Here is a 14,860-nt window from a genome sequence, read left to right as displayed (position 1 = left end):
GGATAGGTTTTTTGGAGGGTTGGTTTGGGAGTAGGAGAAGCATGTCAGGGTTGGTTTTTTTTCCTTGACAAAGTAGTTTCAAACAGTTGTTTTAAAACACATGTTGAGTCTAATTAGGACTATTACTGTGTCATTTAATCAGAGACTTCCATGTCTTCTGGGATTCTAAGCAGAGCTGTATTCTAAGGCAGACTTTTGAGCAGGAGACACTTGTATTTCCCTTATCCATGCCCCATGTATGAATTTCATCTCCTTCACTTTTCCTTCCCTCACAGTCAGCAGTGAGAAAAATTTGTACCTGCATTCACACCAACCACTATACAGATGCAGGATAATTCAAATTAGGAGTAAACACGTAAAGCCTGGTTCAGATACAGATTACTAGGGAGCTGGAATATTTTTAGGCTGAGGTTGTCTGGGATGAAATCTTTCCGTTTCCAGACCTGGCCATTTAACTACATTTTCTCTCTCTACATTTTTAGGGGAGCACCTGCGAATCTGCCCGCAAGGCTATACCTGCTGCACCAGCGAGATGGAGGAGAACTTTGCAAACAAAAGCCGAAGTGAATTTGAAGCCATGATGAAAGAGACTGGTCGCTCTGTGCAGATGACCCTAACAGCGCAGCACAGAAGCTTTGACAGTAAGTAAAACCTGCTCGGTTCCCACCTGCTCAGGGTCCAGTCACTGCTTAATTTTCCAAGCACTATTTGAGGCAGGGGTTCATGTTCACCGCACCTTCCTCTGCATCTTGCTCCATAGTTTGCATGAAATGTTGAGCTTCAATAGGAATTGTACCTCTGGCAGTATTTTTGCAAGACCAAGTAGTTTTGAGACCTCCATTTCAGTGAAGCCATTGCAGGAGGCTGGCAGGCACTTGTACCAACAAATTGTGTACCTTGGCACCGACAGAGCTTTTACAAGCATGGCGTAATCTGGTTTTACCACAGCAGCATAACATTTGAGGTAGTGATGTAAAACTTGGCATTATGCCCAGAGCTGTAAGCTGTAGAATATGGTGAAGGTGACTGGGTAGCCCTCAGTAGGTGGGGAGGCTTTATGGAGTCTGGATTTTTCTTGTCCATTCTGTGTGGATTGCAAAGGAAAAGGAGGTTAGTTCACATTAGATGCTTGTAACTTTCAGCTTCATACAAGCATTAGAAAGTGTTGGACAACAGTAAAGGTCTTACAGACTGTGGTGCATAAGATATTGTGGACAAACATGCTCTCCAAAGTACAGTATCCCTCCTAAGATGCCAAGCAGAGGCTAAGGGTGGCTCTCTTACTTTTATTGTTCCCTGAAGAATCCATTTTGCAGAGCACAGTAAGCCTCAAATGTCTGAAGGCTACTGGAAATAAATGGTTTATTGGCAAAATTGAGATGACCTATGATTCAGAAACTGTATCCATTATCAGATTTTGAAGAAGGTCAGACACTTAGAATCACAGTCCTCCTAACTTTATCAACAGTCATCATATGGAGTTATTGTGAAAAGAATGGGACTTGGGGAAAGAAGCTATAATAGCCAGAAGGGTGGAACTGGGCATTTCAAGCAGTAAATAATAGATCTAAAGAAATAAGCCTGACCTTCAGGTAGCTGATAACCAAGATTAAGTGCTTTTACACTGAATAGAAAGAAAAGGCAGTGCATCTCTGCAAAATGCATTGTAACTATGTGGCCAGGGTTGACCACAGTGAAGATACTCTCTTAAGAGCTCAAAATTAATTGATTTTTCACCTGCCTTAGAAAGTGGTAGCCAGAATTTTCAGAAGAGCCTTACAATGCAGGTTGCTCAGACTGACGTCTGAATGGGACCTGATGTAGCCGCTGCTGAGTGCACCCGCTGGCCCCTGGAATTAATGCGAAACAACCCCTCCCTCTGCTGCCCATTGCAGCACTGACTGCTCTTTATTTTTGCCACAAATGCTCAAAAGAACATAGTTCTACATCTGTCATGCAAGAGACTGCAAACTCTGATGGAAGCTTTGAGGATTATATCGATGAGCAGAAGTTTCCTAGTGAAGAAATGGTTTAGTCTGAGTGTGATGTTTTGGTGGTTTAATAATGATAACAGCAATAATAATAATAATAATAATAGTAAGCAAAACCAAGCACATGAAAGGAGGATGCTTGTGTTGAGATCCCAATTAGAGCTGTAAGCACTTTCCTCTTTTCTTTTTTTAATTTTTTTTGTGTTCCCTAGCATCTTAGAAAAATAGAGCTTTATTTCTGTGGTGCATACCCAACTTTCTTTTAAGCATCAAACAAAATGTTCAATAAGCAACATATTGCTTTAACAAACCATAATGCACAGATTATTGCTGTTTTGCAGTGGGAATAACCTCACTCGAGTCCAGACGGCCAGGAAGATGTCTCCTGCTCCCATTATACCTTTTTAGTTTGCTTAACTACCCTTGCAATCAATATGGGGTTTATAATTTATGTAAGACATGATTTTAAAAAAAAATAATTCATCATACCGTGTCTGAGTTTCAAGCATGACTTCACCTATAAGCAGTATTTTTGATTTTTTTTCTTAGCTACTACAAAGATGGTTTAAAATGGAGGGTGTTCTGTTGATGGGGCAATGGAATCACTTTAGCTGCTGAAGCAATGCCATAGAAACCACCCAGTCTTCTGGTTAATGTTATTATTCACACAGTTAACAAGACTTTTTCAGGTAGTGCTGTTGAGAGCAGTTTAGTAAAAGAGTTTTTTCATGTTAGATTGAAGAGTTCTAGCCTTTCTGGCACTGGATGCCTGCTTTTGCTGTATTTCCTAAGTGACAGTGTAGAGTGCAGGTTTGGGGGTTGCGGAGGTATTGATGCACATCTTATCTTCATATTAGTAATTTTTATTTGGCCGCAGGAGGATATAGCGGGGGGAGGCTCCACTGGATGCGGATGTGCAACCCTTTCTCATAGTATTTGTAGCCTGGAGATCACATTATTCATATATTCTCCACTGGCAGGTGTGGCACATTGAACTCTAAGCCTGGAGCTGTCTTTTTTAGATTCATCACAGCAAATCTTGCATCTGTAATCTCACCACTGATCATGGCAATAGTCTCTACTTGCAAATTGCCCTGAAGCTCCAGCTAGAAAATAGCAAGGCTACAGCAGTCTGCCTCTGAAGTAATATTCTCCCTGCTAGTATTTGTCATTTTGCTTCAGAGAATAATTCATCCTTGCAGGTTGTGGTATGTAAAGCCCTAAATTGTCAGAGCGCCTCTATCCTGAGCTACAAGTTTGTCCCACTGCAAGGAATTATAATCTGTTCTTTCAATCTCACTGGCGGCTTTTGGGGCAGACACTTTGTGGCCAAGAGCATAGTGACCTTTATCTCATACAAAGTATTTTTACATAAAATATGAAATACTGATGACATACAGTAGGCATAGACATATATTCAAAAATGCTGCATGTGGAATAGTATCCTATGGTTTGAGTGCTCTCTGCGTAGCAGAGGGCATGTGCCTCCAGGCTGCCCTTCCTCCAGGATTTGCCAGGGCTAAATTTAAACAGTCTGCAGTATTGCTTAGCTGCTTATTGTTTTCCTTTAGTTTACTATAGGTAGCAGGTTTGGGGGGCATCAGATCCAAGCTGTACATTGGCTTTTGGTCACTGGCCTGCTGTTAACCTTTTAGCTAAAAAGGTAGTGTTTTCCTCTACAACCAATTGGTTTTAATTAAAAAAAAAAAAGAAAAAAAAACACAGACCATGAATGATGGTAGCATATGCTTTCGATAAGTCAGCGTTACGGAGGATGTTGAGGTCAGAGTAGTGGTATTTCATTATCAGGATTATACTCACAGATTCTTTGTTAATTCTGGTGTCCCAGGGCTCTTGGTCAGACAGGGAGAGAGAGGGTGTAGTTACCTGGGTGTGCAGCCCATGGCAGGGACTGGAGGCTGCTAGGTTGGTTTTGGTCACCATTTATTTGCCTGGAAAATTGTACATAACCCATACTTTGAAAGAAAAATGTGAATAATAAAAATGAAACAAGACTGGGAGGCAGCTGTGACAGTCTCTGTTGAAACTGGTACTAAATATTATTTAAAGATCCTACGAACTTTATGTGTGCCTCAGAGATTTTAATTGTAGAATGTGTTTGTTTTCAAGCTGGTATCATCTCAGTGGATGGGAAATATTCAGTATCTGTTATTATAAAATTAACTAGTTTGACAAGGAGCTATGTTCAAGAAGATGTTTCAGAAAACAGTCGAGCACTGCTTGCTGCCCCCTCTGCCGGCTGCAAGACAGGAGTCAGCCGGAAGGTGCTTTGGTTCTTTAACTGTCCGGAGAGCAAGCTTTGAATTTTGAACTCCTGTCCTTCCCGATGAAACTTGTGGCTCCATAATCTGTTACAGAGATGAGCCTGGAAACAGCTCTGGCCCATGTGGGCAAGGCCAGAGCGGGGATTTGCAGTGCCTGGTGGGAAGAGTCGCGTTGGGGGCCAGCACTGGCAGCACAGGCTGGGGCCGCAGGGCTGCCTGAGGGGACGGAAAGACGGAGCAAGGGCGAGCGGTGCTCAGAGTGACAGCGAGGGGCTGCCAGCAGCAAGGAACAAGGCTGTTTTTCTAATCTTGCTGAAAGCTCACTTGTTGGGAGTCTAATCCTTGTCTGTCTGTCTCTATTCTCCCTTCTTCCCCACTTAAATCACTTTTCAATAATACCGTGATGATGTGCCAGTCTTTCCTTCCCAATCATTTTGGTGCACTTAGCAAGCGCTCCCTGTGTGACTGCTGACCTTTAGCTGTGAGCCAGGAAATCTGTCCTTTCAGGATTGTTTCATGTTTTCAGGAAATATCAACAAGCCGAACAAAAAATCTTGGCTTTTATTCCACACTGCACAGTCTAAAAAAGATTTGTAGTTCTCATAAATTCTGGGATTTTTAAGATATGGAGATCGAATGTGGATTAAAAATTATGTATTTTTAGGTGACTGGTCATTGGAAAGTTGATGTCCTGTAAAAGCTTTCATAATATCCAGTGTTGGTAGCTGGAAATAGCATATGCTGAAACACAGACAGAAACGCAGATAATTAACATTTAAGAGTTAGTTCTAGACAGTTACATATTTCTTATGAAGATGAATCATTTTTTTAAAATGTTACAAGGTGGGGAACGTCCTGGAAGCTGTTAAACACTGATACTTAAAATTTTAGAGATTTCTTAAAGGCCTCTTATTTAAAATTCAACCAAATGTGCTTTGTCAGAGCAACTGACTTATTTAACCCATAGTATCTACAGTTCCAGCCCCTGAAAGGACAGTTTTGGGAGAGCAGCATATATACATATATTTAATTACAGCATATATACATATATTCATTTTTATGTATTGTGGATGCTAAAGGAAGCTGATCAGGAGGCTGTCAAGTAAGAACAGCAGGCAGAGCTCTGTCCCACCCTGCTGACTTTAAACCTGGACTACAAAATCCAGACCTGACTCTAAATTTTGCAGGTGCTTTCTCAGTTGATAACATGAACCAAGCCCTGCCAGCCTGGAATTTTAAGGTACCTGAATTTGGTGGCCTGCGTACCAAAAGATGTGTTCTGAGAGATGTGGGACTACTCTGTGCTGAAAAGGATTGACACAAGACCAGAGCAACGAATAACTGGGCCATGGGGATGGCAGTGCCTGTGTCCCCCAACATGCAGTCCCAACACAACCGCTGTGCTCTTCCAGCCTCCTGCTGCCACCACTTGCAGCTGTGGGTGCTCTGTGCCTGGTTTGGGTTCAGCGAGGTCCTGTCTAAAAGATAACATGTTTATATAGAAGCAGGAGAGAAATCTTCCAAAGGCTGCTTATGCCTCAAAGTATGGAAAAGATGTTGTGTTTCGAAATTGCTTCCTTTGTTTCAAAGGTTGTGGAAAGGAGCACTCCAGCAGTCACGGCCTGCACTGGGTGAGCTGGCAGCCTCCTCCTGTGCCTGACACCAGCTGCTCCCTGGAGCCAAGCATTTGGGTTTGGATCCAGAAGCCCCTAATTAGCTGGATATGCTCTTTTTGTGGTAACTCCACACTCTGGTGCTCTGCCCCTGAAATTGTGGTGTGTGGCCTCAGTTGGTGGCCTTGGCCGTGGGCTCAGCTCTACGTGTCAGTGCTGACCTCTAGGGTGTCCTCAAGCAGATGGGAGGTGGCAGCAGGTCCCAGCACCCCACAAGGCGGCAGGCTCAGCTGTCCCTCCAGGTGCCTGGTGGGGACATCGGGATGACTTCCACGGCTCACCTGATGTTTGCCTTTCCAAACATCAGTCCTGCATTGGCCTTCTGCTGGTCTCGTAACTGAACAGTTAATATCAAGCAGTGCCTGTGCACAGGCATCTTCTCTAAACTGAAAAGTATAAACAGACCTAAAACACTTCAGGTCTCAAGGAAAATGTTTGCAAAGTCAGGGAAATTGAGGAGAGGAGAATTAAGAAGAGGAAGGTCTTTGAGATAAGCAGGAAGCATAACAGTCTTTGTAAAAATTATGACTTTTCCTAGTGAGATGGCAAGGAAACAGGAGGAAAAGAAACCCAAGAGTCAATCACTTTTGCTAAATAAGTGTTCATCAGCATTTCTCTGACAGGCCGGGGTACCCTGTTTGACAAAGCTGCCCCACTCAAAGCACCGTTGTTTTGTGTCCCCTCCTGCATGGTGCTTCGGCAGCATCATTCAGAAGGTGACCCATTCTTCCCCAGCTTTGTCATTATCGGAAGTACGTGCAAAGATGGGCTATCGAAGATGATTCTGATTAGGGTTGGGTTTGGGAAGAGGGAAAACATCCTTTGAACTCCAAATAAAAAAGCAGGTCCCCAGGCAGATCTAGGATGGAGAAGCAAATAAGGGGGTTCCCTTGGAGGCCTCCTGAGGAGGAAGGCAGCAAGCACCCACACTCTCCTTCCTTGTTTCTCCCAAGGGACTACCTTAAGGAAACCCCCGCACAAGGCAGGATTGATGCTAGTCTGGCCATCACTCCCCCACAATCATTCTCTGCAGAAAGAGGACACTTTCATGTGTGGTACTGAGCATCTCATTTGGTATTTATGGTTTCCTGGAATGGGGCGCGGCGCCTACTGAGGCGCATTCCTGGGCTCAGCAAGATTAATCCTGACAGGTACCTGCCTCGGGGAAGCAAACGCTTAGGCTCACCTGTAACAGCTCCAGCACCTGAGTTTTCTCTCCCCTTAAAGCCACTTCTCTTCACATTTAATCTGCAAGGCTCCACTGTGTGCTGCAGGGTATATTGCAATGTACGTGCAGAACTTTGCTTAACAGATGGCTTAGGCACAATGTTCTCTTTTATAGAGAGAAAAGAGAACAAAACAGGCAGTGGCTGGGATGAGAGCACTGCACTGGGGTGCCTCCTGCAAGGGCTTGCACACTCCTAAGAGATGAGCTGCTTCATCCCTGCAGAAGTCTCATTAGGTAGAAAAGTTAGATCATGCATCTCAGTTTCAGCAGCTGTCACCATGTTTTGTCACACACTCCAAAAAAAGCTGCCTCTGAGTGCTCATGGAACAGTGAAATGTGCATCTGCTTGGGGACATAAAAGAAAACACCTGCTCTTCCAAGATAGTGGATGGCACAGGTGTATTTTGCAATAAATTAGTGATGTCCAGATAGTCATTTCAGAAGAAAGCGCCAGCACAGTTTATTTTAATATTGAGGAATCAAGGCATGAATCTCTTCGAAAAGCTCTGATTTCCCAGAGTAAGCAGCCAAGCGGCCAAGCTTTTATTGCAGGCACGGGATGTGGCCTTCAGTGACTGAAGCAGCATTACACTCGAATGGCTGGATGGAGGTTGGAGCAGTGGAACAAGAGATAAACAGCTGAGGTTTTTCTGCTTGGCTCTGCAGAAGAGCCTGTGCCTTAAAACAGTTTATGCTCAGCCGTATTCCAGCTAGTTTTCTGGTTTCCACATGAAGCAGTTTTCACTCTTCAGATCTCTGATGCTCTCTGTTTCTCGTAAGGAAAATATCAGGATTTCCTGGGCTACTCTTATTGCAAAGAAATGAAGGTTCTCTGAATTAGCTCTTGGGTTCACAGTTCCCCCCCAGCTTGGCATTTGCCAGGAATAACAACTCTGTTCCTAGAGAGGTGCTGTGGTAATTTGGGACATTGAGCGCTCCAGAGGCAAGCTGCGGTCCCCACTTCCAGATCAGCATACACAATAAACTTGAAAATATGCGACTGAAATATGTGGCGTGTCCTGACATAGGAGGTTGTGTTACTTTGAGTTCTTCAAGATATCTGTTCTCATTTGAGATGAGAGAAGTACTTTGTTCTCTCTCACCAGAAATGCTTGCAGCAAACTGTTGATTCTGCTTTATTACTTATTGGCATCGAAGCAGCACATCCATAGAGCCAAGAAGCTTCTTGTTACTGTACTGTACTGTGAGGCATCCTGCCTATCCCACACACAACCTGTGGTCCAAAGACTTTGTTTTAAAAACAAACAAACCCCCCCAAACAAACAAAACCCCATGTTTGAGTGAGCTGACTGTGGAGGGAAGAGGTGAGTGGAAGGTCATACGATAAGTTTCTGCTTGAGGTGGGAACAGAGCTCAAGTCCCTTGGCTTTGGGTAAGGTGCAGGAGTACCAGAAGACCCTCTAGTCCATGAAATGCAGTTATCCTCTTCTGGTAAAAGAAAAACATGTCATGTCATCCCTTATCTTAGAGGTGTTTATCACCTAAGACCATTCGATGCGTTTGTTCTCCGTGTCCCCCACCAAAGAGGGAATAGGCACTGGCTCTAAATGCTCCTTAGGTCATTGGTATGACTGGATTTTTGTGCAATGCCACTTCCAAAGTGGAAGTAATGATCAAATCTGTGAAATATGTCTTGAACCAACTTACATAAATGAGGGCGAGGATGTAACAGATGTTTTTGGCATGTGGCAACCTGTTTGATTAGGGGACTTGGGCTGATTTTTAGAGTGTAGCTTGAGTACCAGTGGTACTAGTGGGAGCTTAAAGACACTCCGTGCCTATGAAAACAAGGCTGAGAATTGATCTGTCTACAGGAAGAATGAAGGATAATCCCTCTTTGGGGTAGAAACAGACTGAATGCTGTTGCTGATGAGCATTTCAGCTTTATATTTGCCATGACTGCTTAAGGATGCTTCACTTCTCCCCCTTCTTGTCCCATTCTTATTTAATTTCCTCCATTCAGACCAACATAGCTTCTTGAATTTAAAAGCACAGTTAACATGGTGTAATATGTGCAGAGCTTTTTCCAATACCTCACTTCCCTTCCAGGCTGTGTCAGGGTGTTTTGATTCCATTTCTTATGTTTTCTGAAATTAGCCAGGTTAGAGGGAAAGAAAATCCTCATTTATAGTTCATAGCTACTTCTGAAGAAACCAGGCAGTGTTAAGTCATTCTCATTAAACCTGCAGATTTGGCCAAGGCATCAATGAGCTGGATTTGTTTCACTGTGAAGAGAAATGGAAATTAGAAAACCTGGGTTTCACAGAATCCAATTCTGCAAAACATGAGTCCAACATCAGGTGCTTTGAGTCCCTGACGTCAGGGGTAGGATACACTACGAATTTTGCTTTAGCTCGATTGCCTTCTTTAGGAGAGGACATGTGAAAATGGTAGTGTTGTTAAGGGCCTGTAAAGATTTCACTTTAGTAATACTCCCAAACCACTGCTTTCCCACCAGGATCAGTCATTTGCAGAAAGTTGTTCCACGTTGCTGAGCCAAGGGAGTAACATCAGCACACGCTTCACCTAAAGACCAGTGTGAGAGCAGCCCATGACAGAGCCCAGAGAGGAAAACAATGAGACTGCATTCATTAGTAGAGAAAAGAAATAAGGATTCAGCTTTTCCCTCTGAAGCACCTTTTTATCGATTACTTAGGGTTTTTTTTGCATGTGATGCTAGAGCTGTTTTCTCCATTTGTTGTAGCTACATCTCCAAGAGGGATCCATACATTTCCATGTTGATCGCTACACTTGCTGCTTAAAACAACCACCATAATCTCTTTCCCTGGCTCAACTTCCAAGAGCTGCCAAACGATAGTCAGAAACAAAATTAAACAAAATAGGAACAATTGCCATTAAGAGAGGCATGAAAATTGCTTGGATTTTCATTCTTACACAAAGAATGAGGATGGTGATTTTTTTCAAAGCAGTACAGTCAAGAGTATGAATTGACTGAAATTCAGCGGCTTTGGAGGTGTTAAGCAAGTGGGGTCAAATACATAGAAAAATACGTGTGTAGACGGGCGTGTGTATTTCCATTGAAATGGGACAAGCCCCAATTTCAGGAGTTGCCGTGTTCTTTATAGGTGTCACTGGGGATGAACATTATAAGAGATTTACATGTCAAAAGGTAACAAGCTTGTTAATTTGACTTGGGAATGCCACAAATATCTAGTTAAATGTGAATGCTAAATTGTGGTCTCCAGCTGTTCTTAAACAGAAATGAAGCTCCAAAGGCAGGAGAAATCAGATACAGAAAGAGGAACTGCTTTGCTCTGAATACCGAGGGTTTCGATCTTCTGGTTTCCCTTTCCAGCGGTGTTTTGCACGTGAGGCACTGCTGAGCAGCCCAGTGGGGACTGTCTCTGCTCTGCAGCTTCCCAAGCTGCATGGCAATGATAAAAATGAATAAACCTCTCTCCCTAAAAGCCCGAGACAGCTGTGAGCTGGGGATCACACTGTCGGTTAATCAAGGTTTGGGGAAATAATGTTTGTTACAATTTAAGATTAATATCAAGTCTGGATTCAGCTTTTTACACACTGGAGATAATTGAGCGGCATCCTACAGCCCCAGCAGTATAGTGATTTGCTTGTAAAATGCAACCTCTGTTTTAATGCTGCTAAAAATGAATAAATTGGTCCTCAAGGACTAATGAATGCCAATAAAAGTATTGCACGGCAGCATGTAGTAAACTTGTCGTGGGGGAAATGGCTGGAATTTATTTCCCTGAGAGCAGGATTTCAACTCTCTTCTGGTGCGCCCATCTGTGCCTGCAGCTCTGCTCCTGCCGTCCTGGTCGTAGGAAAAGCAAAGGCTTGGGTGGAAATAGCCAAGAATAATATATAGCTACGATTTGTTTGCTTTGTACTTTACTTGTGACATCTGAGGGCAGAAACAGAGTATCCTGTTTGTCTTAGTGCGCTGTAAATCAAGGACTTGTCTGTATCTTTGCTGTCCAAATTTGGCTCCCAATTAATAACGCCAGAGAGGTGCAGTTTCTGCTCCAATGCTCACTATGTTGACTGGTGTCAAGAGCCCAGGAGCACTGACTGGTCCTCTGCTTTTTGTGTCTGTGGTGGCGGTTCCTAGCGCGGGTGGAGGGGATGAGGTTGGGCAGAGCCGGGTGAGCTCTCCTCTCACGCTGTGTGGGGCTCCTGCCGGGTGCGGGGAAGCTCGGGAGCACTTTTGCCTTCCTGATGGTGCCCAACCTGACACCGTCAGGTCCCTGAACTGGTACACAGTTTAGCTTCTGTTTGGCCACGTCTGCTGTACGAAACTTATAAGAAACACTATTTTCATGTTTGCATAGTCCACCATGATAAAGCAAGAAGGTGAAAGACTAGAACTGAGGTTTTTTGTGCAGCCTGAGTTTGTGCCTCTGTCCCTGGCACAAATGTACTATTCATATTTATTCTTTAATGATGTGATCCTAGACTATTTTTTTTTTTCAGAGGCCTCTTGCAGGGCGTATGATAGATGATGTCTGCTGAATCATCATAATTCGTTGTGTAGCATGGTGCATTATTTACTGTACAGCAGCCAAATCCTGCACTCACTACGTAATTATTAATTTCCTCATGGGCTAATTAAAGATTATATCATAATGCACGCACATCAGGGAGCTGAGTTGAGGTTTCACCAGCAACTTGAATTTTTTCCTTTCGCTACGTATGGGGATGTTTGGCTTTGCGATTATAAGACAGTCTTCACTGTAGTCTTTACATATCTGATGTAAGGCCCCACTGTCACCTCAGAGATTCTGGTTTGTGACATCAAATCAGCAGCAGCTGGTTCAGAAGCCCAGTGCCCCGGCAACCCCCTCTGCCTTAGAAACAGTTGAAATGTTGGGCTGATCTTCTTCCCCAAAACTCACCGTAAAGCAGCTCTCCAGCATGGAAGCTTTGTGTAAGACGCATAAGGTAAAGTTGCTGTGAGGTTATAGGTACAGTAGCAGTCTGGGAGCTTTTCAGTCTGCTCATCAGAAATTTGCATCGAGTATGATTAATTAAGTGAAATCTTTAAAGACCTCTTTTATTTGGTTACCCCTTTTTTGATGTTGTGTAAAAGAGAAAAAATGACATATTTAAGCAGGAAAAGATTTAGAAAGGGTGATCTTTTTATTATATGTTTCTTGGGTGCTTGGCACAGTGTGGTTGGGAACTTACAGCACTATAATAGTAGTCATAATAAATGTGCATTGCCAGTGAAACTGTATTCTTGTAGTTCAAACATCACGGGTTAACTGACACAGACTCAAACTGTTACCTAAGGAAAAAAAAATAGCTTTGTTGTTACTGATGCCTTTAAACCGTGATAAGCATTTCTGTTAGAGAGTGAACAAGTGCTTTTTTGCGTTTTTAAAGTTAATGCACAGAAAGTCTTCAGCTGATTAGCAGAGGTCCTGCGTAGGATGACTGTTTCATTACCAAGAGTTTAAGTGAGCTATAAATATATTTTATGTTCTGGTACAAGTTCAGAGTACCATGAAATATAATTAAAAGATTCTGGGCACTGCATGCATAGGAACAACATAGGAAATAAATGTTTGACCTTTCTTACCTTTGGTCATCAGTAAGCAATTGCTCACTATGCTTCCTGCCTACATTACTTACTGTTTTGGCTTAAATAGAAGAGGAAAATACCTATTGAGAATGCTGAATGAACATTCACAATTCAATAGTTCTTCAGTCTGGATTTTTCTCTTCTCTAGAAGGTGCAGTGGAAAATACCAAGCTATTAAGAAGCTAACAGTTACCTTTAATTAGGCGGGCCAGCTTCAGCTGTGAATAAGAGATTTGGAGTCTATTGTTATTTCCTCTTATTTCTGAAAAAAAAACAAGAAATGCTAATCGAGACATTTTATACAGCTGAAGCACCGTATGTCTGAAGCGGTTCTGTTTTATTCCTAGCCAAGGAAAACACTACACATGTATCATACCAGAGTAGGATCTGCCTGTGGATTAACATCCCCGAAGATTTACTGGGAAGCTGACTCACTGAAGAGCTTTTTCTGTAAAACTGAGCCAAGTTTTAACAGTGAATAAGTTGATGTAACTGGGTTAGGACACGGCCCAATGATTTTCAGGTTTGCACTGGGGAATAAAGCTGTGACAGACTGTATTATTCTGAAGGAAACGCAGCAAATTAAATACACAGTAACAAATATAAAATTTTATCTCTTGGGGCCAAAGAGAATAGAACAAGCCCTTGTCTGCTGTGTGTAAAACAGAGAAAGAAACCATTGGTCGGTGGAGGTAAGGGAAATGAGTTTACAAGATCTGATTATCTGTTATTTGAGTCTGTAGTCAGCTCAGAGAGTGAGCCTGCAGGCTCTCAGCCCTCTCCTTACGATAGCTGCATGCTGCAGGTTTCTCTGTGCTCTTTGGAGCTGTTTCCTTTACCATTCGGAGCGCTGGTGGGGCTGCCTGTGCAGCCTCAGGGCTGAGAGTGCTCCAGGCAGTGGTGCTGAGGCCAGAAATGCTCCCGGAGGAGCTGGAAGTGTCCATGGCAGCAGCTTGAGACACCTTTGCTGGCGGTGTTCGTGGCAGAGGTTCGTGCATCTCTGAAGGGAAGGGAGGAGGTGGCCACCATGAAATGTGAAATCCTTGCTTGCTGTGAAGCTCCTCGTCGCTGCCCAGATAACAGCTGCCTCCGGGGTGTGACTGGGTGAACAGAGGGTGGAATATGAGTCACCCCGAGAAATCATCTCATCAAACCCAACTGCTGAGTGAACAGTAACAGCAGAAATAATAGCTGTGGGAATAAATGTCTCTATTAGAGCAGCGGTGAGCGCTGTGGTGAGACCTGTTGAAGAAGGGATACGCTAAGGCTGTGAGGTGACCGCAGTGCAGGCGGGCAGGAATCCTGGCAGCCGCTGCTGCTGTTTCAGCGTGGGAGCTGGTGCGGCACAGGGATGGGGAGGAAGCTCGTGCCTCATCCTGCACTGAAGGGCACAGCCAGGCATCCCTCTGGGGATCCTTGACTTCTCCCTATAACAGGCAGAGATCAGCACCACCAAAAAAAGGCTATTGGAACAAACTGGCCTGTCCTCACAACAGCTCTTTCCCTGCTATCTCGACTCTTCGTTCCCAAACGAGTAGACATGCTCCTACTCCCATGGACCTTCTTATGGAGTATAAAGCCTCCCTTACGATTAAGTAAATGTGACACGGATCTGATACAGAGGTGGTTGAAATGCTGGAGGGACAATTCCATGGCTGCTGAAGTGGGCACTGTGTGGATAAGGTGAAAAACCACCTCGAGACATAGGTGTAAAGAAGCTGGAAAGACTGAGGTTTCGGGGGCTGCCCCTCCTGGGCAGCAGGGCTGAGCATTGTGCTGCTTTGTGTGCTCCACATTTGCAGATCAGGAGGATTTTCTCTGGAAGGTGACTCTGATTTGAAGGTCGGGGCAGCTTAACACCAGGAGAATATTTAAATAACCTGTAACCAGTAACAGTTGCACACCTTCCATTGAGGCTCTTTAGAGACATATTCCTAGGCACACAGAAGGGAGATGTTGGCAGACAGCAGGCAGGAGGAAACAGCCTGGTCAGCAGTGGTTGTGTTTGGACATCCAGGGCATAGACTGGGATCTATAGGCAAAGGGAGAAAAGCGATATCTCTTGCAAACATGAAAAGCACATTTAAAGGCATTGGGAG

General features: G+C 43.8%; 1 protein-coding gene across 1 annotated transcript in view; it reads left to right on the top strand.

Moving 5' to 3' along the window:
* Positions 1–14,860, top strand: part of GPC1 (glypican 1) — a gene marked incomplete at its 5' end in the record, with an annotated part of 199,888 nt that overhangs the window by 99,184 nt on the left and 85,844 nt on the right. The window contains one exon of the mRNA XM_080349307.1: positions 483–641. Coding sequence (XP_080205433.1) covers positions 483–641 — 159 coding nt within the window. The remainder of the gene's footprint in view (positions 1–482; positions 642–14,860) is intronic.

Source organism: Nesoenas mayeri (assembly GCF_963082525.1).
Source record: "Nesoenas mayeri genome assembly, chromosome: 9".
NCBI classification, from domain to species: domain Eukaryota; kingdom Metazoa; phylum Chordata; class Aves; order Columbiformes; family Columbidae; genus Nesoenas; species Nesoenas mayeri.
The sequence above is the reverse complement of the archived record's forward strand: the minus strand, read 5'-3'. Positions and strand labels throughout refer to the sequence as shown.